The 26,483-nt window shown below is 46.9% G+C and overlaps 2 protein-coding genes across 8 annotated transcripts in view; one reads left to right on the forward strand and one right to left on the reverse strand.

Moving 5' to 3' along the window:
* The window catches only part of MTRES1 (mitochondrial transcription rescue factor 1), a 24,367-nt gene extending 5,078 nt beyond the window's left edge, over window positions 1–19,289 (forward strand). For 2 of the 6 annotated variants that reach the window (XM_058734862.1, XM_058734861.1), the window contains exons 2-5: window positions 4,338–4,816; window positions 6,418–6,490; window positions 10,692–10,857; window positions 19,164–19,289. In XM_058734862.1, coding sequence (XP_058590845.1) covers window positions 4,350–4,816; window positions 6,418–6,490; window positions 10,692–10,857; window positions 19,164–19,198 — 741 coding nt within the window. In that variant the 5' untranslated portion in view covers window positions 4,338–4,349 and the 3' untranslated portion in view covers window positions 19,199–19,289. Of the gene's footprint in view, window positions 1–4,053; window positions 4,149–4,337; window positions 4,817–6,417; window positions 6,491–8,153; window positions 8,673–10,691; window positions 11,187–19,163 lie in introns of those variants that run through there. The other 4 variants (XM_058734865.1, XM_058734866.1, XM_058734863.1 and 1 more) reach the window with 4 other exon arrangements.
* The window catches only part of BEND3 (BEN domain containing 3), a 36,141-nt gene continuing 28,571 nt past the window's right edge, over window positions 18,914–26,483 (reverse strand). For both annotated transcript variants that reach the window (XM_058734858.1, XM_058734857.1), the window contains one exon: window positions 18,914–24,788. In XM_058734858.1, coding sequence (XP_058590841.1) covers window positions 22,542–24,773 — 2,232 coding nt within the window. In that variant the 5' untranslated portion in view covers window positions 24,774–24,788 and the 3' untranslated portion in view covers window positions 18,914–22,541. The remainder of the gene's footprint in view (window positions 24,789–26,483) is intronic.

Raw genomic sequence — 26,483 nt, forward strand, 5'->3', positions numbered from 1 at the left:
CTCCTGAAACTATTCATTCTCTCTAGTATTGCAGTTGGTGAAAGTTGGTTTTTGTTCAAGAGAAAATGAGACAATAAATGTCATGGCGTAGCAGAAAGAACAGTGGACTTAGAGTCAGAAGACAGGCAGTTCAGCATGGAGCCTTGACTTAGCCAGGGAGCCTGGGTTTGAATCCACTGAGTATTTGTCTGACCCTGTAACTGAGATGGGCTTGTTGGAAGGAATAAATGAGTTAATAGAGGAGCGCCTGACCCATAGTAAACAGTGAGTGTCAAGACTTGTCATTGGAATCCTGACTGGATTGTTTACTAGCTGTATGACTTAGTGGATTGTTAAATTGTTCCGAGTCTCATTTGTACTCATATGTAAAATGAGGACTCTGCACAAAGTTATCCCTGAGAGGGTGCCCTTTCCATTTCTGCAAACCCTATGGCTCTGGGGCTATTGCTAATTGAGGGGAACAGGCAGGTGGGTTCTCAGCTTCCAGGCATACATATGGCCTTTGGCATTATACCTAATAGCAAAAAACACTTTGCTAAAGTCACTTAGATCAGCGTTTTCAAATTTTTTTTAACGTTTATTTATTTATTTCAAGAGAAGCGTGAGCAGGTGAGGGGCAGAGAGAGGAGGAGAGAGAATCCCAGACAAGCTCCTCACTATCAACTTGGAGCCTGACAAGGGGCTCAAATTCACAAACTATGAGTTCATGACCTGATGCTTAATTGAGCCACCCAGGCACCCCAAACTTTTTCTTAAGTTTGTATTGGGGCACCTGGGTGGCTCGGTTGGGCATTCGACTTTGGCTCAGGTCATGATCTCATGGCTCATGAGTTTGAGCCTCACGTCAGGCTCTGTGCTGACAGCTCAGAGCCTATATCCTGCTTTGGGTTCTGTGTCTCCCTCTCTCTTTGCCCCTCCCTCCCTCCCTCTCTCACGCACGCGCTCTCTCTTTCTCAAAAATAAACATTAAAAAACAGTTAAAGTTTTTATTTTTTTTATTTTGAGAGAGAGAGAGAGCCAGGGCGGGGCAGAGAGAGAATCCCAAGCAGGCTCCTTACTGCCAGCACGGAGCCCAACGCAGGGCTCAAACCCACAAACCTTGAGATCATGACCTGAGCTGAAATGAAGAGTCAGACACTTAACCGACTGAGCCACCCAGGTGCCCCTGACTTTTTTTTATTATTATTATCTACAGTAAATACATTTTACATGATGACCCAGTGTGTGTGTGTATATTCTTATATATGTATGTGTAATTGTAATGGAAGTTTCATAAAGCAGTATTTACTATGTGATGCGCTGTAATATTTTCTGTACTCTTCAGTGTTCTTAAAAAGTAAAAATTAGGGGCGCCTGGGTGGCTCAGTCGGTTAAGCGTCCAATTTCGGCTCAGGTCATGATCTCACAGTCCGTGAGTTCGAGCCCCGTGTCAGGCTCTGTGCTGACAGCTCAGAGCCTGGAGCTGCTTCGGATTCTGTGTCTCCCTCTCTCTCTCTGACCCTCCCCGTTCATGCTCTGTCTCTCTCTGTCTCAAAAATAAATAAACGTTAAAAAAAAATTAAAAAAAAAAAAGTAAAAATTAATAATGGCTCATGGCTCACAGTTTGAAAAATACCTAAAGATAGGCAGATTATCATCATTAATGCCAATCTTCATCTTCTGTATTACAAGAGCATCTTATTAACTGATCTGGTCTAGGCCCAACAGTTAGTGGTGATTTCAGCCAGGGCTGTTAGGCCTATAACTTGGACATCACCTGGATAAATTCTAACAAATCTACAACTTAGGCCCAACATAGAATTTCTGAGGCTGATAGAGAGCTCTGGCTACTTAAGGTTAACCTTCCTGTGTGTTTTTGGTGGGTGGGAAGGTATGAAAGGCTCTGCATATGAGAGAATTACTTTTCTTAACATTTTACACTGTAAGGAATATATGTTAAAATGTTAACAGTGATTGTCATAGAGTGGATTCGGGTGGTTTGAATTTTCTTAATATTTTTTTCAAATTTTCTGCCATGAAAATATGTTTCATATATAATCATTGAAATCTTTCTCTTAAATTATGGTATAAGAGTAGCAATTACTACCTTAAAAAATATCTTTACTTGGAAAAATAAAAAGTCCACCATTAGGTAACTTAAAATTTTTTTAAGATTTTATTTTTAGGGGCGCCTGGGTGGCTCAGTCGGTTAAGCATCCGACTTCGGCTTAGGTCATGATCTCACAGTCCGTGAGTTCGAGCCCCGCGTCAGGCTCTGTGCTGACCGCTCAGAGCCTGGAGCCTGCTTCAGATTCTGTGTCTCCCTTTCTCTCTGACCCTCCCCCGTTCATGCTCTGTCTCTCTCTGTCTCAAAAATAAATAAATGTTAAAAAAAAAATTTTTTTTTTTAAAGATTTTATTTTTAAATAATCTCTATACCCAACGTGGGGCTCGAACACACAACTGGAGATCAAGAGTCAAATGCTCCACTGACTGAGCTAGCCAGGCACCCCTTAATTTTTTATTGTAGCAATCCATGAAATACAAAGTTTAGGAACTACTGAAATATACTATTTTCTTTCTTTATCCCTGCTTCTAGAAAACTTAAGGCTTTTTCTATGCATCGTTATTATTGATTCTCTACTAAATTAGATAAAATGTGTATAAAAATGATTTTTCTCAATGTTTCTCTTTAAGGTGCTTCAAATAGTTTCCATTCAGTATTTTAGAGTACTCTGTGGATTTTTATAGCATTTAAAAATTATTTTAGGGGCACGTGGGGGTGGCTTGGTCAGCTAAGTTTCCGGCTCTTGATTTCTGGTCAGGTCATGATCTCACGGTTCATGAGTTCGAGCCCCGCATCAGGCTCTGAGTTGATAATGCTGAGGCTGGTTGGGATTCTCTCTCTCTCTCTCTCTCTCTCTCTCTCTCTCTCTCTGCCCCTCCCCTTTACGTGTGCAGATGTGCTCTCTCAAAAAAAAAAAAAAAAAAAAGCTTAAAAAAAATTATTTCAAATTCTAGTTGTGTTGAAAAACAACCCTTAATTTATGCCTGCTTTACTTCTCAGTTAAGACTCAGATTGGGGTCCCAAGAACAGTGAGATACAGACTTGAGCTTGTGTTGTCTGCCTCATTCATGCCAACAAAAATAAGGCCCAAAATGTTAACAAATACAACTTGGAAGTAGCTAGCTATGTGGTTTTGAGTGGGTTTACAGGTAATTGCTGTTGTCAGTTTTGTGATGAATGGAAAGTAGGAAGGAAAAATCCTTCAAACCATCATCAAAGAAATCTGTCTGAAAGTATAGCGTTGGCACCATGGAAAGTCATTCTCAGACTTAAGGTATGGGAATATTGACCATATGGCAACCCTTCTCAAATTACTAAGTCATGGTCTCTAAAACCATCTTGATGTACTTGGGAAGGTTTGTTACCATCATAATGAGATGGTTTCTGCTGTCTTTGGGGTAATACAGGAATTGACTACTCTCTGGCATGTCAGCACCTCGGTGCCTCAGGAAACAATTACCTACTTTGTGGGTCTCTAGGCCCCTTCCTTCTCTGCTAGCTAATGCCTCTGTTAAACGGTAGAGGAAGATGTAAAAGGAGGTAAAATGCAGATCTGTCCAATTTGCTCATCCCTACCTCTGATTTGGTAGGGTTGGAGGTTGAAACAAAGCTGAGATTCACTCTGGGTTTTGTGAAGTCGTGACCTGGTGTCTTTCCTTAGCAAAGTCATTATTGTAGAGATGTAACGTATGCCAATAAATATTTTTTCTCTCCGTGAGACCTTTTCTTTTTCTTAATATTAACTTGGTGGATACAAGTTTTTTAATGTTTTATTTTTATTTTAGAGACAGAGACAGAGTGTGAGCAGGGGAGAGACAGAGAGAGAGGGAGACACAGAACTCGAAATAGGCTCCAGGCGCTGTGCTGTCAGCTCAGAGCCTGATGTGGGACTCGAGCTCATGAACTTCCTGAGCCAAAGTCGGAAGCTTAACTGACTGAGCCACCCAGGCACCATGAGATCTTTTCTTTTTTTAATATCATTAAGAACTATTGTTAATATTTTTCAGTAGCAATAAGTATCCAAGTTAATTTGGGGGATGGAGAAGAGAAGCAGTGTTTTCACACACAGTATCTAGTTCCACCCTCACGAGCACCCTGTGAGGTAAGCACAGCTAGAAGACTCACCATGGTGCAGTGCGTGGCCCTCAGTACGTGCAGACCAATATGGTCTTTTGTAGGGGAGCCTAAGTATAGTGCTGGATATTAAGTGTTCATGGTATGTATGGTTTGTGTTGTAAGAATGCCAGGACGCTGCACTCGTGAAATAAAACTGAATTATCGTCTGTTTCAGGTTCTATGTGCCATGGCTATGACCAGTGTCAGATTGCCTGCCAGCGTTTTGAGAAAGCCAGATGCCTGGATTGGACTCTGGGGAGCACTACAAGGGACACCTTCGTACAAACTCTGTGCTTCCTGGAATCGATACTTATATTTTTCTAGTACCAAGTTAAACACATCAAATTGTAAAACATTTTTCCGTAACGTTTTCTCATGGAGACTCCCCAGGCTTTTCGTATCCCCAGAATATATTTTCCCATTTTCCATAAGACTCAAAAGTAATACAGGCTCTAAAAAATCCACTGAAAAGACTCTGCAGAAAGCTGCAGCCGAAGAGGACTCTGATGAGGAGAGCCACGGCGAGATGAGTGAGCGGGAGGAGGAGCTGGAGGACGACCCTAGTGTGGTCAGAGACTATAAAGACCTGGAGAAAGTAGTGCAGTCTTTTCGGTACGATGTTATCCTAAAGACAGGCCTAGATGTTGGAAGAAAGTAAGTACGATGCGCGTTTTATTGCAAAATCCTTTGTCTTTTTGTTATGTTAATGCACCGTTTCCAGCCACTCAGCCCATTTCATGGTGAGGAGGAACCACAGTTAGCAAAGGACCTTCTAGGAACCTGTTCGGTTACTTCATTCTACAGGTGAGAAAACTGATTTCCAGAGGAGTGAAGTGACTGCCTGCACATCCCAGGTGCCACCTCTCCCTGATCTAAGACACAGTTGACTCTAAGGTGAACCACTGATTACTTCTTGAGGAGGGAAGTAATGACTATGTTAGGTGTGTATAGTAAGAAGAAGCCGTACATGGGTTTCACAAATGCCACAGCGTGAGAAGGTCCCTTTTAGAAGCAACAGAAGCAGGAGAATGTGGTGGTTAAGAATGCAGGCTCCGCAGCTAGACTCCTGGGGTTTCAATCCTGGTTTGCTGTGTGACCTTGGGCAAGTTACTTAAATTCTCTAAGTGTCAGTTTTCTCATCTGTATAATGTAAAATAACACCTTAGAAGTTGGTTGCTAGGATTAAATGAGTATCTCTCTCCTCCATCTAAAGCATTTTAACAGTGCCTAACACATGGTAGGTACTCAATATATGTTAGCTATTATGAAGAAAGTACTGTGTGTGTTCACATATAGTGCCCAGAGATATTAAGTGTAACTTTCACGATTTCTCTAGTATTCTTGTTCTCTCTGCTAGACTAATTCTATAATAGTGACCCTCATTGTTCATTCATTCCTTTAGCACTCATTGTGTGCATACTGCATACAAGGTAAGAATCACGGTATGGATAATATATTCAGAAAGGTCTCCATGTGTAATTTATACCTGTATGACCTAATTTAATGGCATGGTTTAATTTTTTAATCCATGAAGTTTAAGGACTTACAAGGGTGACCGATCCCGTAGGGACCCTTGTCGGGATTTACTGAGTATTCTCTAAAATCTGGCAAACTTGTAAGGGATCCTGTCTCTCTTCCCCAGAGTAGTAGCTGGTGCTGTTATCATGAAGCAGAAACCCACCCAGATATAACTCCCCTGGAGTCAGAGCAGCAAGAGAAAATGGCACTGATTTTTGTCGGCACCGGCTCCTGGTCCGGTTGCCCTGGTGATTAAGACAGACCGCAGCTGCTGGATTGGAATTTCCCCAACCTCAGCTCGGACTAGCAGAGGATTTTTTAATAGCCCCAACATTCGTGTCGTGCCTGGTTTGTCTCGCAGAGCCCTTTGGTGGTCGTGAATCACAGGTGCTCCTGCTTTGCAGAAGTCCGGTGAGGTAGTGCCCGGCCCTCACAGAGCCCCGTCAGAGTTTTGATTACCTACCGATGATTCGAGCATATCTGTGCTGATGTGCGAGCATACGTGGGCGTCTATCAGGAGAACCCCTTGATCTCGCTGTCGTGTGTACATACGGGAGCAGTTGACTTTCATTTTCCCAGCACCCAGAACGGAGACTTTTGTGAAGAGGCTGGTGACTATCAGAATAAAACATTAATGGCAGATGTTTTTCTCAGACCTCTATAATTGTTTTGAATATATTTCTATTTCAAAGCATTTGGTTTTTTTGTTGTTTTTGTGTGTGTGTTTTTTTTTAAAGCAAAGTGGAAGATGCGTTCTACAAAGGCGAACTCAGGCTGAATGGGGAAAAATTATGGAAGAAAAGCAGAACGGTGAGATATTATGACAGCCAGATATTTTTGTCTGTTGCTCTGCCAGTACTCAGTGCCTCCCTAGTTTCCCCTCAGGCTCCTTACTTGGGGTTTCAGCGTCTCCTGTGTGTGTCTGTGTTACCCTCTCTGCGATTCCCTGTGGGCCTGATCAGGCTGGTGAGACTCACCAGCCAACTTCACATAAACTACCTGCTCTTTTGCAGCCTAAGTGACTTCAAGATGAATCTTTCCCTTCGTCTTTAAAATTTTAAGACACACCACTATCAGAATTGGCAAGAATCCATTAGTTAAACTTCCAAGTCATTAGTCCCATAAAATCGTTATAGGCTAAAAAGAACAGTTGGTCCACGTAGAGGTAATTCTGGACTACGGGACTTCTGCAGATGTGGAATTTTGTTCATTTCGGCAGTTACCCACCAGCACTTGCTGGGTGCCCTGCTCTGTGTGCACAGCGGCTGTCAAAACCGAGACTCCCAGTTTTCTGACAGCCCCACATCAATACTATTGTTCAGAGTCTAGAGTGCTAACCATTATACTATGGAACTTCAATACTATTGTTATGTGAAAGAAGTCAGTTACAAGAAAATGTATTTCCAGTATCCAGTGTTGTTACAATATACTGTGAAAGTTACATATTTTTGTAAAAAGTTACATTTTACATATATCTGGAATTAAAATATCAATATTACTAGTATTTATCTCTGGGGCATTATGGGTTATATTTTCTTCATTCTTTTTATTTTCTGAATTTTTTACAAGTATATATCACTTTCCTAATTGGGAAAATAATACAATAAAGTCAACAAAACACAATCAAAAAGTATATGACAGAAACCCTTAAAAAGTTTGGAAGACACTGACATATGAGGCATTGGCAGACATAATCTAACTCTTAGTATCTAGGGAACTAATGTTCCAGGGAAGGTACACACACTTTTGTAGGTTACTATTAGGCTTGTTTCATGTTTCAGAACCCCCCCTGGGGCTGGGGGACCTGAGCTACATCCTTTTGCCCTGCGACAAGGGAGGGTGTGAGCTGTTGGCCATGGACCTGGGTGAGCACCGAGGCTTTCTTCAGAGACCTTGTTCCCTGGGATCATACAGGTTCTTGCGGCTGAATGGACAGTGCCTGTCTCAGCTGCCAGGTCACAAGGTCCTCGATCTCTGATGGCACCTGACCCGGCAGGTTCGGCATGTCAGTCATTGCTCTGTGAGCTTCAGGAAATCAGGCACTCCAGACATGCATCTGGAGATTAGGCTCTTGTCCCATAATTGCTTTTTCCTGGTTGTAGCCCTGCCCCCTCCCCTCCGCCACAGCGTTCCTAAGACCTGTTCTTAGTGCACCGAGCCTCTGTACCAGGGCCTCATTTACAAATGCCCCAAGTCTATTTTTCTCCCCCTGCTTTGAGATAGTATGAACTACAGTCTAATTGCTGCTTCTTCATTCTGCCTTGGGTGTTCTGTTTTCTCGGCTGCTTTCCAGATTTCTCCTGAGGGTCAGCAGAGGGAAGGGGCCAGTGTTAGCACTCGGGCTGCCTTGTTACTAGGAGGCCTGTAGCCATAGTAACTGCAGCTAAGGGAAGATTTGAAATGTAGATATTTGGAACAGCCTGTAATCCCATCCGCTTTTGCTTTATGTCTGGTGTGCTGTCTCCCACATTAGAAAGGACTGGCCGTTGCAGAGAATAAAGGACACCTCCCTTACCATGACCTGCTGCATGGGGCTGTGCCTGGCTGCTGGCCTTGAAGGGTCAGGCAGTTTTCTGATGCTGCATCTATAAAGCTGGCTGCCTGTAGCTGAGCAAACCTTTTCTGTTAGCTGCAAACCAGGTGGGGCCCAGAGTACTGGAGGTGCTGCTGGGTCCCTGTTGACTTAAACAAAGGGTGTTTAGAGCCGGACTATGGTGATTGAAGCCTTCCTAAACTCATTCTCTCCCTGAGAAATATTCCTTCCCTTTTCTCTGCCTTAGAAGTAAGCTACCAAAGGGATCTGCTGCTCAGCCACACACGAGCCTGCTCTTTTAAGGGACAGACATTACGCACAGTATATCTGTGAAGGGGTACACAATAAGGGTTGTCTTTTTCTCTGTGTATCCTTTTATACTTTGTATATTTTGTGTCACGTGCATATGTTACTAAAAAGTGAATTTTAATGAAATAAAGTTATGCTGAAAAATGTAAAGCAGAGTTCTCAAGCCTTGTATTTCTGGACGTTGATTTTAAATGTCCATACAGTTGGGCCAAATGGTCTTCTTTTTTAATTTTTTTTTTAATTTTGAGAGCACATGCGAGCAGGGGAGGGGCAGAGAGAGGGAGAGACAGAATCCAGAGCAGGCTCCACACTGCCAGCACAGAGCCCGACGTGGGGTTTGATCCCACAAACTGCAAGATCCTGACCTGAGTGGAAATCAAGAGTCGGACGCCCAACCGACTGAGCCACCCAAGCGCCCCAATGGTTATTTATTTATTTATTTATTTTTAAGTTTTTTAGATTTATTTTGAGATAGAGCACAAGCAGATAAGAGGCACAGAGAAAGACAGAATCCCAAGCAGGCTCCATACCGTCAGCACAGAGTCCAATGCAGGGCTCGAACCCACAAACTGTGAGATCATGACCTGAGCAGAGATCAAGAATCTGATGCTTAACCGACTGAGCCACCCAGGCGCCCCAATGGTCATTTATTTTCAATTAAACGCATAAGAACTACAGGAGGACAGATCCCTTAGATGATGCCTATGTCAGCCAAACCTTCAAGCCCAGGGGAGAAGCAGTCTTCATGCCTACTTGTGGTGTGAGCCCTTCTGCTTCCCAGCCCAGAGAGGAGAATGTTAAGGTTTATCATCAGCTCTTGTGTGAGTTCCCATCTAGCTGCTCTAAGCTGTCTAGGTTGACCAGTATGGCATTGTGGCTAACAGGTGTGTGTTCCCATGTTTTGGACTGAATATTGGGCCCTTGAATGGGTGGGAGAACAAACATGAGCTTGCCCTGGTGAGGTACACATGTTTGACTGCTGCCTCAGAGAGCATTAACTGAAAATAAAGTAAAAGTGGCACATACTTCTTAAATAGAAAACCTCCAGTCAGCTTTTAAACAGCCATGTGTTCTCCAGCTCACCTGGCTCTAAATAAATAAATGGCCGTGCGTACCCACTTAGAGTCCATGGCCCACACATGGAGTTGCTTCCCGCCTCCTTGGAAGCAGTGGTGAGAGGTCGGAGATGGCCCCAGTCATCCCTGGCTTATGTTACAGTAGAAGCAGCCTCTGGCACCTGGGTCACTTTAGCTCCTTCCTGAGTCACTGGGCAGATCCTCTGGAATCCTGGGCTGCCAGGACCAGGTATCCACCATAGGCTGTCCCCAGCAACACTGATAGGACTGCCCTAGGACATGGCCCTGAAGTACTCAACCCAAGGCTCCTATCTGGGCAAGAATGGGTCTGACCTCAGCCTTTTTAACCTACTGAGTCTGCATCCAACCCTACCCTCTTTTCTGTGGCATTCTGTCTTGGTGAATTGAGTCCTATCTTCTTGATGATGTGGCATCACTAGGGCTAATCAGTGTTAGGCCTTTTCTTTACCATTTCTCTAAGGGATACGCTGACTGTTCCACAGTGACTAATTTTCAACAAACTGCCCCGTCCCCAATTATGTAGCTCATCTGGGTTGAAATCAGTGAAAAGTTACACTGGAAATGGTTGTCTCAGTGCTGGTAGTAATTACTATGCACATATTCTCTAAGATTGTGCCCCACTCTCTTTGTTTCTTGTCATTGTTACCAAAACAAATGCCTCCGTGTGTCTCCTTCAATCATCTAGTAGAGGTATTTGAGCTACACCACCCAGGCTGCCCGTAGGAAGCCATCCAAGTCTGAAGGAAGGACGTGGACAGGATCGGGCACGTGTGTCTGGGGCATCCTGTGAGTGAGGCCCTTTTACCTGGAGGCACTAGGGATGAGGGACAGCCTCAGAGGAATCACTGCCTTTCCTCACCTGCCCCTCTAGGGAGTGGTCACCTGGTGAAACTCAAACCAAGGATGTTTGTGGGGTGCCTGGTTGGGGGAGCTTTCGACTCGATCCCAGGGTCATGAGTTCAAGCCACACATTGGGTGTAGAGACTACTAAAAAAAGAAAAATAAAAGGACATTTGCATTGGCCTATGTTTCCCAAAATGCAGTAAAGGCTGAGTTTTCTTTTAATTTTCAGGTGAAAGTGGGAGATACATTGGATCTTCTAATTGGAGAGGATAAAGAAGCAGAAACAGAGACAGTGATGAGGGTTCTCCTGAAAAAAGTGTTGGGAGAGAAAACTGAAAGCGAGAAGTACAGAGTGGTGTTACGCCGGTGGAAAAAGTTAAAGTTGCCTAAAAAGAGTATGTCTAAATAAATGAATTGCTTTCTATCAATAAAGCTACTTTCGAGTGATGGGGGAAAGGGCCTTAAAAAGAGGGCATTTTTATTAAAGTTCTCTTGCCCTTAGTGGAAACTGCTGAGCTGTTTTGTGGAAATTGGGATCCATAGCTTGGAGACACTTCCCATGGCCTGGATTCCTCTCCAGGGCTTGATTTGTGCTCATTTTGACCTCGTTTTAGCCCCATGAGCATGAATGAGATGTGTGCTGAATGAATTAAGCCCAGAGAGGGTTTTAATGACTAGCCTGCTGTTCCCACATTAAATACGTCGGGAGTCCATGTAAAATAAACGGGCCTTGTTGTTTGTGCTTTCATTTCCATTTTATCCCTTTTGGCCAGCTTCCCTGGGTGCAGGCTTCTTAAGGCAAAATCAAGTAATGTCAAGGTCACCCTTCATATCCTCGAGGGAGAACACTGGGGGACCCCCTTTCACCACCAGCCCTTCTGAATTACCAACATGTGAGCTTTAATTCCCTTCAGAGGTTTGCCTTCAGAAGTATGGATAAGTTGTTCTAACTCATTCTAAAGGGGCTAGTTAGGGCCCATCTAAAATTAATTGTTTAGGTCAGGGGCAGCCAGAGGCCTTTTTATGGCACTCAGGAATGGTTTTTACATTTTTAAAGCACTGTTAAAAGAAAAGAAGGAAGGAATATATCACAGAGACCTTATGTAGCCCACGAAACTTAAAGTATTTACTATCTGACCTTTGACAGAAGAATATGTGATGACCCTTCCCCCCTACCCCAGTAAGCTGAGGGTTTGATTTTCAGATGAAAGTTGTTTTTAGTAGTAGGTTTCAGCTGAAACAGATTTTACCAATGAAGAGAACAAAGAATCAGAGAATCTAGTTCTCAAGAAGGTGTCATAAAAGGGGCCAAGCCTTAAAAAAAAATACAGTATTAGAAGGGACACAGGGGCACCTTGGTGGCTCAGTTGGTTGAGTGTCCGACTCTTGATTTCAGCTCAGGTCGTGATCCCAGGGTCATGAGTGGAGCCTGCTTAAGATCCTCTCCCTCTGCCCCCCTCTCTAAAATAAACATTTTTAAAATGTTTAAAAACTACAAGGGACACATACGTAATACACATGATCTAAGAAAAGGGCATCTGCAGAAATACTAGTTTGTAGTCTTCCAGGAACGGTTTCCTGGCACCAGAAGGTCAGCTCACTTAGAGACTTTATTAGACTGTGTCATGTAAAAGAGACTGGCTGTGTCTGGGTCTTTTTATTTGCCCTCCAGGAATTCTTAGGAATTCAGGTTAACTGACAGTGAAGAGAAACCTCTGTGGCCCAAAACAGTGGGATGTTTGGGCCCATGAGTCTGGAAGTCTTTACCACCTTGGATTTCTGAAGACTCAGGAAAATCGATTTTTATTTGAAAGCTCAAGTAAGCTCTCAGGAAGAAATATTACATACTGTCCAGTGTAATAGGGAATTTTTCTATCTTACCACTTGTTAACTGGACTTTGCTGACTTATTAGTAAAAACGTGTTCGATTTCAACATGAGTTAGTTATGAATTGTAATTTAAGAGATAAATGTCCATAGTTTTTCCCATTTCCTTTACCTCTCTCTGTCCCTGTCTCCCTCTCCCTCTCTTCTCCAGACTTCTCTTGGGAAAGTTCTAGATATAGAAAGCCTAATTAGTATGGTGCAAGGCGGCATGATCTTGTGATGTGTCAGGGGTCCTGGTTTTTAGGCTCAGCCTTATCATCAGCAAGTTGGGTTACCTTGGTCATAGGTTGACCTTAGTCTCTCAGAGCTTCAGCTTCCTCATTGGTCAAATAAGGATCAGGATACTAACTGCCTTACCTTGTCCTGTGTTCGAATGAGGGAGAAAGTCAAGATGCGTTGTATGAGGTAAGAGGAGTTGCTACACAGTGGGAAGAGCCACTCACTAGCAAGGCTTTTAGAAGCCCTGTGGGTAATCACCATCTCACCCAGCTGCTTGCAGTGTTTGGTTCACCCCAGACGTCTCTGTTTTAAAAAATCAAACTAAAAAAAAAAAGAAAAAAAAAACCCTGATGGGAGAATGTTGGTTTGGTGACAACACGTGGCAAAAACTGATCTCTCGCAGCTGTCTGCAGTACAAGGGACTTCAAACGTATCTATGAAATCGCAGAAACAAAAGCAGTTCATAAAGATTTGTAGAACTCTTGCAAGTTCACTCCATACTTGACCCCAAATGACGGTTGCTTTATAGTGCTACCCTGGAGAGGCCTCCTCAGTGAAAATTAAAGAAAATTTGAAAAGACTATGATGAAAGGATTAAAGATGTATATGTTTCCACTGCAATGGTTCTCGACCAGGGTATTTCACACACACACCCCTTCCCCCCGGGGACATTTGGTACTGTCTAGAGACGTTGGGGAGGGGGCAATAAGGGCATCGAGTGGATAGAGACCAGTGATGCCTCTAAACCCCTACAGTGTAGGACACCCTCACAACAGAGTTGTCTGACCCCAACTGTCGGGAGAGATGAGCTCAAGATACCTGCTCTCATGGGATGACAAGGAAGAATTTTTTTTTTTTTTAAGTTGTGACTATTTTGGTGGAGGCTGATCTAGTGCTTATACCAGTAATGATGGTTAATTCTTTCAAAGAAATGGCACTCCTTTAGGAAATATGATGGTAATTGCATTTCTCTGCCAGACAGCATTTACGGTCTTTCCCGGACATAGATGGCCAGGCAATCGTTTCATTATCTTTTTAGCATTTTGGAGAGAAAAGTAGACATTTGGGGGATACTCCTTCCTTAAGTCACAGTTTATTTGGTCAATGATAATTGAGATGGGAACATAACTAGCGTTTTCTAAGAAGCTAAAAAGGGAGCAGATGTCAGTTGGGTGGTGGTGATGTTCCGTGAACCATCTAAAGGATGCAGGGTACAGGCAAGTAGATTCACACTCTACTGAAGTTCTGCCTTATCTTGCTCCTATGTATTTGAGCTTTCAAAAACTTACTGTCGGGTTCTCAGCTTACTGACACTCTCAAGGGAGTAGTGAAGGAAATTGAACACTGCACGGAGCAGACGCAGTGAGCACAGTATGCATCTCCAAAACCTCGGCAGGTCCCACAGCAAGCCGGCAAGCAGCCACGGCAGTGTACTTACCTTGAAGATCAGCAGTCACCCCGAAACAGAATTGATGTTTCCCTTGGAGAGTCATTTGTTAAACATTTACCAGCACCTCAGGGGGTGGGCGGGGGCACAGGCCCGGAAGTTTTTCCATTGGGAAATGCCCTAGCACCGGTACCCACCCCCCAAGCTATTCTTTCACATTTCTTTTTGCTCCTCTCTCGTTCTAGTTTATTTCCCTGTCCTCCTCTCATACTTTAGCCAAACACGCTGATGTGTTTAATGTGTATCATTTTGTTTGCATGCTTTCTTGTAAAACGTGCTGTTCTTTTCATTTTGTATCTTACTTTTTCTACTCCGTGGTTTTGAAGCTCCATCCGTGGCGCATCAATCTGTGGCTTTTCACTGCCGCGTGATACCAAAGCGCATCCACCACATTTTGCCTGCCCCTTCTCCCAGACTCTCCCCAGCTCCCCTCACCGCAAATAACAGTGCTGCTTACTCGCCAGAACAGCTGAGCAAGGCTGCCTCCCACCAGCAACACGTGAAAGTGCCTGCAGACGTAGCCTCATCCAGCCCCGGCATGATCCAGCTTTCTAACTTTTGCCCGACTAATGTAGGAGTAAAGAGTTTTTGTTTTTGTTTTTTTTTTTCTAAATTTTTTTTTCAACATTTTTTATTTATTTTTGGGACAGAGAGAGACAGAGCACGAACGGGGGAGGGGCAGAGAGAGAGGGAGACACAGAATCGGAAACAGGCTCCAGGCTCCGAGCCATCGGCCCAGAGCCTGACGCGGGGCTCGAACTCACGGACCGCGAGATCGTGACCTGGCTGAAGTCGGACGCTTAACCGACTGCGCCACCCAGGCGCCCCAAGAGTTATTTTTAATACGCATTCCTCATAAGTTCTCTTTTCCTGCACAGGAAAGCCCCCCCCCCCCCCCCCCCCCCAGCCTGCTGCTTCTGCCTTTGGTAGCCGCTGCTGCCTCATCTGAGGGCTCTGAAATTGGATGCAGCTTTCTGAGACTGCCGCTTTCCTGTTCCTCCCAAAGACCTGCTTGTTTGCCTAAGTTCATTATTTAACAGACCAGGTATATCAAAAGCAGACTGGTCAAAGTGTGATTTTTGCATGGTCTTGACATGGATCACTCACGATGCACTTCTTGATTCTTGATGTGTAGAGATGGCAATTCTTCCCAATGGGCTTTCTATCCTGGGACTTTATTCTTAAAGCTGGTGAGACCTTCCCCAAGGCAGGTAAGTGAAGCCCCAAGAACTGCAGTCAGGGTAGAACAGCAAGTGTCTAAAATGGGCAATTTCTGTTGAGAGGCCTGGACTGGTAACGCCCACTTCCAGAGCCCCACTCAGAGGGGTTACTACCAGATACTTCCTTCCCCATGCCATGTGTAGAATTTTCTTTAGGATTGTAGGGGAGATCCCTTAACCCTTGATTCTGAGACAGATACACAAAAGGTGAGGCTAAAACGAAGTCAGCTCTGCGTTCAAGCAACACAAGCAGTATGAACCCGAAAAGAAGGCACCCATATACCGAAGTGTATGCCCCATCATGCCTGAACTGTGTCTGTGCTGAGACTTCTGCTTGTCCAAACCCAGGAGGAGACTTCAGTTGAACACCTTGTGTCAGCAAATAACGGGGACTGAACACCAGGAAGACCAAGGCCATCCGGTCCTTTAGCCAGCATTCACAGCATCTTAGCAATGTTTCAGTCTGTGAGAAGCAGGAGAGTCAGGAAACTGGGCCTGCAGGTGCCTCAGGCCAGACTCCAGCCTTGTTCCATCTGCATTGGCCTCAGCTGTCTACACCGAGCCAGGGAGCCAAGCTTCCCAGTCTGCTTATACCCACCGTGCATCTTGAAAGTCTGTTTCAGGCAAGAGATGTTAGGTTTTGTGTTTACTATCAGAGCCTTCTCTCTCCAAGGCCTCTTAGCTACCAACAAGTGAGTTTGGGACTTGTCAGAGTCATGGAACAGTGCCTAGGAGATAACAGACATTACAAATATTTTTGCAGAAGGAATGAACTTCCTTTAGAAGCAGACATGATTCTTACCGCATCCCTTGTTCTGTTTCCTGCATTGACAGGTTTCCTGAGTCAAACACGCACTCAGGCAGATCCAGAAACTGTGGACAGTCAGCAAAACCCCGAATTCAATGGTAGGAGACCCCTAGGCAGAAAGATGGGGAAATTTACTGCACTCAGCCACACTAGCGGCAGTGCAGAAATTAGGAACACAGACTTTGGAGTCAGACTGGTCATCACTGGCACCCCCCAGCTCTGCCAGCTTTATGACCTTGACCTCTGGAAGCATCCCCATCTGTAAAATGGGGCATGGAAATATCTACCCCACAGGGTTTCTGTGAGGACTGAATGACATGTCAAATCCCTAGCATGTTCCTCACCTATTACAGGGCTCAGAAAAATGGGAGCTCTTACAAAAACATCAACTCCGTGTAATTTAATAAGCCCACTGTCACTTTTGACTACACAGTCATCACACTGTAGGAGCTTCTGGAAGGACCGGGCTGTGGCATTAATGTCTCAACATCTGTCAAGGATACAGTTCACCATGAGGACTACAAACTGTGTTTAGAACAAATCAATTCTTACTCCTTAAAAATCAATGAACAGGCTTCCTCCTGCAAAAGTGCTCTGGCAAAAGCCATCACATTTGGCCACTGCCCCTAAGCCTTGATGTATTCGTGAACCTGCTTCTTCCCACTGACCTAAAAGCTAAGATTTAGTTTATCGCTAGTTAAGAAGCAGTTTTATTGCAACAGGAAACCACTTACTTCAGCTCAGATCTATTTCTAATGATCAGGAAAGTGCTAAGCCTTCAGTTTCCTTGATAGTCACAGCATGTTTTGTGAGGTCACTAGCGCAGTTCTGGGTGTGCTGTGGACCAGCAGGACCAGCATCACCTGGGAACTTATTAGAAATGCAAATGCTTGGGTGCCATCCAGACCTGCTGCAGCAGAATCCCTGGGGATGGAGTCCACTGATCTGGTTTGACATGCCCTCTGGTGGTTATGACCCTACCCGATGCTGATAGAATATTACCCAGATCCCTTACCAGTGCGTCCAACCCCTAGCCGCTGAGGGCCAGCTAACCGCTCACCGCAGCCCTTCTGGAGCGGGCCCTTGGCCATTCCACTGAGCGAGCTACCCTTTTCCCTGGGAAACACCTCTGACAATAACCAGCCAGCCCCTCTGCCTCAGCTGGGTCTAATTACACCAAATAACCCATATTCTAGGTCTTCCCTGTATGGGGATGAAGCTGGACTGCAGTGGAGACTACACTCTTGCTCCTGGCCTTCCCTGCCCCTCCCCCCTCCCCCCCCCCCCCCCCCCCCGCCCCTTCTCCTGAGGGCACACCCACAACCAATCTCTCAGGGATGCCCTCAGGCTCCGCCCCTAGAGAACCTGACCCTCGCCAATTACTTTCACAAATTCTCCCCAAATTTGCTATTACCAGAACAGGGGTCTCCACAATCGCCAGTGATTTCACACATGGCAATTCTAAAACCAGCACACCCATATCTAAGATCAAATCGGGGCTTAGAGGATGTGGGTGATAAAGGACACCACTGACTTGCATTTGTTTTTGGATCTGAATCTTTGTGTGTTGTGACCCAGGGATGCTTTAGTACCCGGGATGGTGTGGTATCGTAGGAATGGACATACGGGTTTAAACCCTGACACCGCCATCTGCCAGCTGTGTGAACTTGGGCAAGAAACATACTTCTTTCTGCTTCCTTACCACAAAACAGATAATAACAGTACCCAAGACACGGAGTTTTTGTGAGAATCAAATGACATAGTACGTACACCATTCAGGGCCATACCTTTCTTAACAGGCACAATTATGGGACTTACCTCACAGGGTTCTCGAGAGGATCATAAGGTATGGTTCTTGGTGTGCCTGGCACGTGGCTTATACTCAGTGAACGTTAGGTGCCATTACAGCGAGTAGGCAGTGAATGTTCATTCCTTTCCCACCACTGGCGGGGTGGGGGGGTAGGGGGGGTGCTGTAACTTATTTAGAAGTTCCCTGAGCGTTGATTGCACCTCACCATCCCAATGATCGTAATAATTTAGTGTGCAGTTCTTACCTCTGAGAACTAGATTTGGTAAGTAAGCTCCCATATATTGAAATTCTGTGACTTTTTCTTTTTGGTAGAAAATGAACATACCTACAGCCAGAATGAAAGAATTTAGTCTTCTTTCACGTCTTGCTTAAACTTGCTACTCCAGCCCCTGACCCACCCTAGCCTGCTGAGGAGGCTTACACACACACACACACACACACACACACACACACACACGTCAGGATTCACAACTGAGCACAGAGCGGCTGTAGGAAAAGTGTTCCAATCACAAGCCACAACTTCCTTTGTATCTTTGTGACCCCTGGGCCAAAAACAACGTTTCTCTGACAGCTTGAGATACTATTTTTACTACGAATATTAAAGTTAGTAATTTGTCATTAGCAAACAGAAGAGGTGAGAGGAAACACGCATCCTTCCTTTTGTTATCAGGTAATCATATTAGTTTTGAGGAACCAAATCCCATTTGATCCAAAAAAAAAAAAAAAAAAGTGCCATGAAGCTCTGCTACCTTGGCAGCAGGGCTGGTCTGGCACCTGACCAGGAAAGGTATGAAAAGGTCAAATGTACCTCCCACTGTGTGGCCAGGAAGTGGTTTGTGTAGAAAAGGGCTAGGACTTATTTGGCGACCTCTCATTCAGCGGTGGCCAACTGCAATCCTCTGTGGGCTGCAGCCCTACAGGCAGTGTGGCAGCCCCAGAGGCTGGGATCCCCCCTGAGCGGTCACGCCCTCCCCTGGGAGGGGGGAAGACAAACCAACAAACCGACCGACACAGGTTCTGGCAGACCTGTGCCCTAAGAAAACAAGATGTTGCAAACACCATATTTTTTTCTAGTTTTATAACATTTTATATAACTCATAAAACAGTGCTTGTATAAAAATTCACACACAGTTGCTAGAGAGCATACAATTTCCAAAAATGTCCTGGGTTTTTGTTACATTCAGTTTTCTAAGGATGCACTCAAATCAATGGTAAAATGCAGACATTATGTGGTATTTCATTATCTTTGGTAAAACTATTCCCATTATTTTGTCTCCTCACAGTATTAACTCTGATATCCACTTTGTGCAGGGTCTGCTATCACTAGGATGTCAGAAAAACATTAAGGCTGGATCTACACGAGGCAAGTATTTCCAAACGCCAGGAACAGCCCCTTGGCCCCCACGTCCACCGCACGCCACTCTCCACACAGCCAGGCAGGGTGAGAGGTCGCCGTGACTTCTCCCCGGGGGTCTCAGGACCCCATCCCAATCAGACAAGAAGCAAACATTTGGGGGGGGGGGGGAAGGGGTGGAAACTGAGGCCATCTCTGTAGGAACGCAAGTGGCCATGCTGCGGTGTGTGGTCAGGCCAGTGACTCTTACCATTGAAACAGCTAATCCTTTCACCACTAAGTAGATCCCATTGGTTGGTTGATGATTGCTGCTGATGCGGCACCCCCTCCACCCAAACTTAAGAAGAAAGGAAGATTTGGGGCCAACGCTGAAGGGGGAGGGGCACACTTTTGCCCATGACACTAGACAACTTTATTCCCTGTCAAACATTTGTTGTCATGTAGACACAGCCAAAGTGAACTGAAGCAGGATTAGAACACTTAGTACATTCATGACTACCTTCATACATTCTTTTAAAACTTACTAACAGAGAAAACGAGGGACACTACCACCTACTGTGACTGGCTATTTTACTTACCATCAGAATGTGTCTGTGCTAATTCTTTAGTTCTCCAGATACGAAGAAAAAAATAACCCCAGAACAAACAAGTAAAAACCCATGAATTTAGATGGGGAGGGGGACGGGGTTTACCAACACATTTTATGGAAAACATTAAATTTTGAAAAAAGTTAAGTATTTTGTACTTCTATTGCTTCGTGTAAAAAACTGCCCTGGAGCCTTGGAGCCCACCTGTATGGCTGGAGAACGAGGACACCATACAGACAGACACCTGCAGGTGTTTCCTGGTGAGACAGTCCAGAGGGACAGGAAACAACTTCCCAGAGTGCGTCCACCTCTCTTCTCTAAAAGGGACTCTAAGATTTGGGGCGGGGGTGGGTGGGGTGGGGTGGGGAGGAGAAGCCCTACGCAGGAAAGGTATTAAGGAAACCACCAAAATAACAGCTTCCAAAAACTGAACATGCTCTAGGCTGTGAAGAAACACATTTCATTCCTAGAACCTGTTGATTTCTCTAACGTGGGTAGATAGGACTTTGCGTTATTAATAAATGATTGTGCTTCTGAAGTTGCAGGGTCAGAGTCCACCCTCTAGAAAGCAGGGCAATTTTCGCATGGCTTGGAATCCTCTTGGACACCTCCTAGAGACCAGAACAAATTCCATGGCACTCTCCAACCAACAGGGCTGGCGGGCGAGAGCGCCACCGCCATCTTTGGGTAGGGCGTGTGCACGCGCACACGCGCACGTGTGTGTTGGAGAGACTAAGGCATAGAGAAAGGCCCAAGTGAGGAGGAAAAAGTGAGTTTCCTGGATGCTCTAGTCCCTTCTTTCCAGGCACAAAGAGGCTGAGCTTGTTATTCCTATAGGCCCCCTTCATCCCACTTAAGTTGTTTCGTAGGAAGAAAATGTATGTGCACGTGTGGGTGGGTGTAGGTGAGAGAGTCCTTAAGTCCCTGTGCATTTCTAAATTGCAATAATTTAGGGCTGCAGTTTCAACAGAAATAATCTGTAAGTGACATTTAAAAGCGAATTTACTAAAGTTAGATCAGCAACTTTACATTGCTCAAAATCTTGTCATTAAAAAAAAAAAAAAAAAAAGCCCTCCGGGTGTAGGCAAAATTACGTCAAATAGCCACCGGAACTGAAGTCCTTATCGGTTGTATAAAGAAAATTCACAGATTGTTTCGATTACTTCTGCATTTTAAGGTAGCAAAACATTAAGCCACTAGGCTATTCAATCAGCAACATCCCACAAGGGTTTTATGACTACCCTGTGTGATTCAGTTCATTTTCCGAGTTTCTGGTAGGATGTATTCAGCTTGGGTTACATTGTCTCCTTTCCCTCGTAGGGATTGGGACCCCAAAGTCAGGTAGGTAAAGGTATTGTTTTTCAGGACTTTACGTGCTGGGGAATTTCCCGATTGGTAGTCCTGGAGAGTATGCCACTGCCCCGGAGCCATCTGGCCTTCCCAACCAGTGAGGAGAGGAGATGTCTTACTCCGAGGCCAAGTGACTGGCCAGGTGTAGGGCGGCAGAGCTCCTAGGGGGTCCGAGGGGACAACTGAGTGGACTCTGGCAAGGGACAGGGGAGCCCCATTTGAATGACCTGTGACCTTCCAATGCCAAATATCCCCAAGAGGGCCCGAGGCCTGGGCTTGCCCTGAGGAACAAGGATGTGCTACCGGGAGGGGCTAACACTGAGGTGTGGTGAGACCACCAGACAGCTCCCAGAACCTGGGTGTCACACAGATACATACACGGAAAGTAAACAGCTTTGGTGAGCCCAAAGGGGCCCATCCTTAAATCAAACAAGAAGCTAAACACCCACACAGACTGTTTTCCAAGGAAATGTGTCTGCCCCTCCAAACAGCATCCTTGTGTAGAGAGGGAAAGGGGCAGTGGAAGGACACAGCTCAAATGACATTGTGTACGTGTTTCCACGTCTATCTACATTCATATCATCATCATCATCATCATCATCATCATCATCATCATCATCCAGTGTTCTCGTCTACAGAGAGTGAGCACGACATTCTACCCACATGGCAACTAACAGGCCAGGCGGCGTGAGGCCCCTTCCTCAGCACCACAGTGGAAGGGAGAACACGACCATGGTGGGAAAGGACATCACACTATTCCATCCCTTCTACTGCCATCCAGGGGGCATCTTGATCCTTCTAAAATCAGATGTAAAAGACAAGGTCAGGAAAATTGGTCTCTGTGCCACCTGAAGCTATTATTGGCCATCATGCATGAACATGGCACTTGTAAAAATTTCATAAATCTGAAACCATCTTAAAAAAAAAAAATCCCAGCAACTGAAGTCATCTTACAGTACTTCATCTCAAATATTTAAAAGATATTTTTTCTAAGTAAAATGGCCCCCAAAGAGCCCAATGATTTTTTTTTTAAAAAGGGTTTCTTTTTAATTAAAAAAATTTTTTGATAAAAATGGAAGATGTAAAATGTGGGCAGAGGAACAAGAGAGTTGCTGAATATGCATCTGAAATTGCAGGGGGGTGGGGGGACACAGCCCAGGAGAGAACCACTCCTGAGGCCTCTCTACTCTCACGGCTCAGCTCTCCCCAACTCCTGCGGCACCACTGGGGCACAAGACAAAAGTCGTGAGCAGGAGAGACCGAACGCAAGGCTTCTTTCCTGTGGTTGGCTGGTGTTTACGTGTGCAAATGTAGTAAGCCACTCCCCACTGACATAAGGTGCGTGTCTGTGGATACCATTCACTGCTCCAAAAGAACGCTCAGTCCCCGGGGCGCCCGTCACTTCTCCACTTTCTTGGCTTTCTTCAGGATATCGCACTTTTTCCTGTTGGGGCGGCGGCACCGCTCGTCGATGCTGGGGATACACTCGTAGTGCCACACCTCCTCCATCTTCTCCACCGGGTAGACGGCCTCCACGTAATGCCGGATGAGCCGCAGCCGCGTCGGATCCAGCTGCTTCTTGTTGCAGGCGCCGGAGTGGTTGTACTGCAGCCGGAGGTTCTCGGCGGTGAAGAGTTCCGGAAAGAGCCTGACCAGGAGCCGGGCGGCGAAGTTGCCCACGGAGAGGCTCTGCTGCACGATCTCACGCACCTCCTTGTCCGACAGCAGGTACGGTGAAGGCACCGGGAAGTCGGGCGAGGGGACCACCAGCTCGTCCAGGGGGATCTTGCAGAAGTCCTTGCTGCTTCTCTCGGGCGGCAGCGGGGGCCCCTCAAACTCCTCTCGGAACCTCTCGGGGTTGATTGCATAGCTCGCCAGGTCCCTGCACTCGGGGCCCGGCACGTGCACCTTGCGCTGCTGCTGGTAGGAGCGCCGCTGCTCAGTGTCCCGGCGCCGGCAGCGCTCGTCCAGCTTGCCCACGAACTCCAGCGTCCACACGCGGTCGTTCTTGGCGCGGGGGTAGAGCAGCTGCACGTAGTGGCGGATGAGCTTGATGCGCGACGGGTCCAGCTGCTTCTTGCCCAGCGAGCCGCTGCAGTTGTACTGCTTGCGCAGGTTCTCGTGCGTGAAGAGCTCGGGGAAGAGGTGCACCAGCAGGCGCGAGGCGAAGTTGCCGATGGACAGGCTGCTCTCGTAGATGCTGCGCAGCTGCTCCTTGCTGAGCAGGCAGTCGGCGCCCGGCACCTCGAAGTCGGGCTGCGGGATCTCCAGCTTGTCGAAGTCGATGGGCACCAGCCAGATCTTCTTGGAGCGCCGGCCGGGCCGCTCGCCCTCGAAGCTGTCTTCCACCTTGACCACGGAGATGTCGTCCGGCAGGCTGGAGGAGTCGTAGCAGTCGTCCCGCGCGGGCTCGCCCTCGCTGCCCCCGTCCAGCGCCAGGCCCTCGAGCTCGTCGTTGAGGCGCTGGGCGCACTGCTGCAGCCAGGCCTCCTCCTCCTGCATGTCGGGGAAGTAGATCTCTGTGTAGTTGCGGATGATCTGCAGCCTCTGCGGGTCCAGCTCCTGCTTGCCCCCGTCCCCGTAGCAGCTATACTGCTCGCCCAGCTTCCGGTGGTCGAAGAGCTCGGGGAAGAGCCGGTGGAGAAGGAAGACGGCGAACTCGCCGGGGGATGATGCTTCGTCCAGGAACTCGGTGAGGTCCTGCGTGTCCACCACGTGGTCGGAGGCGATGGTGCTGCTCCGGTCCAGGGACAGGGCCTCCTCCTGGTCCTTGTTGTCCAGGAAGTGGCCGGCGTCCACCTGCTCGGCCTCAAAGAAGCCAGGGACCTGGCCACCGGGCTGGCTGTCCTCCATCTCCCGCTGCGCCCAGAAGCGGCTGAAGAAGTCGTTCAGCTGGGGCAGACACTCGGCCTGCCACACGGCCGTGTCCTTCACCGAGGGGTAGTAGACCTCCACGTAGTTGCGGATGAGCTGCAGGTGCAGCGACTCCAGCTTCCGCTTGGCCGCGAAGCCACAGGCACTGCAGCCGCGGGAGAAGTCCACGTCGCTGAACAGCTCGGGGAAGAGCTGCACCAGCAGGCGGCAGGCCAGGTCACCGCCCGACAGGCTCTGGTCCACGATCTGCTTGAGCTCGGCCGCCGTGAGCTGGTACTCCGGGGGCGGCTGGAACTTGGCCACCATCTCGGTGGGGCTCACCTGCTTCTTGATGCGGCTCACCTCCAGGGAGAGCAGGTCCACCTTGCTGTGCAACTGGGACATGTTGGAGGACAGCGTGTTGAGCATGTAGAACATCTTCTGGATCAGAAAGTAGATGTTGGGGTCACCGTCGGTGGCCGCTGCGGCGCTGCCACAGTCCCGCTTCTGCGGCTCGTTCAGGAGCCGCAGCGGCGAGGGGCTGTTGCTGGAGTTTGCCTTCTCGAAGAGCTCGTACGTGTTGAGCATGTCCCCGGCGGGAGGGTTCTTCTTCTCCATGATCTTGTGCGAGATGCCATACAGCGGCTTCTTGTAAGAGGGGGTGGTCACCTCGCCACAGGGCTCCTCCTCGCCGGGCCATGCGGAGCCCAAGTTCTTGCCCCTGCTGGCCTGCTCTCCATTGCCCTGGCAGGGCGAGCAGTTCTCCCGGTTCCGCATGCCTGCTAGGAGCGCCTGGAAAACAAACACCGTGTTAGGGTGTTCCGGTTTACTACATGAAACGCAGGTCTCGGTCACATGGAGGTGCCAAGGTCAATCTTGGAAGCATGCGAGAAAGCACCGCCCTCACCCCTATTCACTCTGCTGGTCCGGGAACGCACAGCTAACACAAACCTGCACCCCTGTGCCAAAACAGCTTGCTCTTCCTGCTTCCTAAGAGAGGCTCGGGCTGGACCTGGAAAAAGTCAGCTTCCTGCAGGACTCCGGTGCTGCACTTCCTGCACACAGGGCCTGAGGGGCAACAGTGCTGCTGGGGGCAGGAGACGCCACAAGGATTAGAGAAGCCCCTGAGGTCACCTCACTGACCCGGGCCTCCATCTGCTCTCAGGCAGGCATAAGGACTCCTGCCCACAGCAGCTCCAGAAGGCAGCGGCATGTCTTCCAGTCCACAGCCTCTAGGAGAACAGGCGTCTCCACTCCAGATGGCTCCCGAGGTGCACAGTGGTATGTATGCGCAGGAGAACTGGGGTCTGCTGCAACTCTACCACCGCCTGGAATGACATCTTATCTCAGACCGGAAAAGGGCTGGCCCAGAACTGTCCCGGGGCCTGTGCAATTGTGGATTCCATGACGTGATGGGCTCGCCCAGGTTTCTAAGTCACCGTCTCCCGTTGGTCCAGCGGCCCTTCTCAAGCAGATTGCAGGAGACAAGTAAGCCCCGATGTCTTAAGGCAGCCACCGCACATAATGAATTAATGCCTCTTCTATGTATCTACAAGGGTACTTGCCATGCACTATCCAGCCTTGCTCAGCAAAGGACAGTGAGAGAATTAAACCCTACCAAATTGACTTTCAGGGATGATTTCCTCAACTCACCCAAGGATAGCAGGGACACTCGTCAAGTCCACTGTTGCAGGACTCCCAGGGCAAGCTCCAGATACCCTTTAAAGACCCCAAAGCCTGAGTCCAACCTCCACGGCCAGACAGCCATCACCCTGGCCATCTGGGAACCCAGAGTGCTTGCTGCTTTCACTGGTGGTCTCCCCTGCTGCCAGGCCCTGGACAGGCCAAGAGGCTTATTTACGTATATGTGGACAAGTGATTTTCAACACAGGCCCCAAGGAGATTCAGGAGAGGAAGGACAGTCTTTCAACAAATGATGCTGAACAGCTGGACATACATATGCCAAAACAAACAAAAACTTCCAGCCTACACGCACCATGTAAAAAAAAATTAACTTAAAGTGGATTGTGGGTGTAAATGTAAAACCTAATTTAAAATTCAAACACTTCTAGAAGAAGACATAAGAGAAATCCTTTATGACCTTGGTTTAGGCAAATATTTCTTAGACATGACACCACAAGCACAATCCGTAAGAGAAGAAAATTGACAAACTGGACTTCATCAAAACCACAAAAACTTTTGCTCCTTAAAAGACAATATTAAAAGAAAGAAAAACAGCTCACATTGGAAGAAGTATTGGCAAGCCATCTATCTGATAAAGGAGCTTAATCCAGAATCCATAAAGAACTCTCACTCAATGACATACAACTCAATTAATGATTTCAATAGCCACTTCGAACAACATATATAAATAGCAAATAAGCGTGTAAAAAGATGCTTATCAGTAGCAGGCAAGTTAAAACCCACTCGGAGATACCTCATCACTCCTACCAAAATGGGTACAAACAAAAAGACAATACCAAGCGC

Source organism: Neofelis nebulosa, chromosome 6 (assembly GCF_028018385.1).
Source record: "Neofelis nebulosa isolate mNeoNeb1 chromosome 6, mNeoNeb1.pri, whole genome shotgun sequence".
NCBI classification, from domain to species: Eukaryota; Metazoa; Chordata; class Mammalia; order Carnivora; family Felidae; genus Neofelis; species Neofelis nebulosa.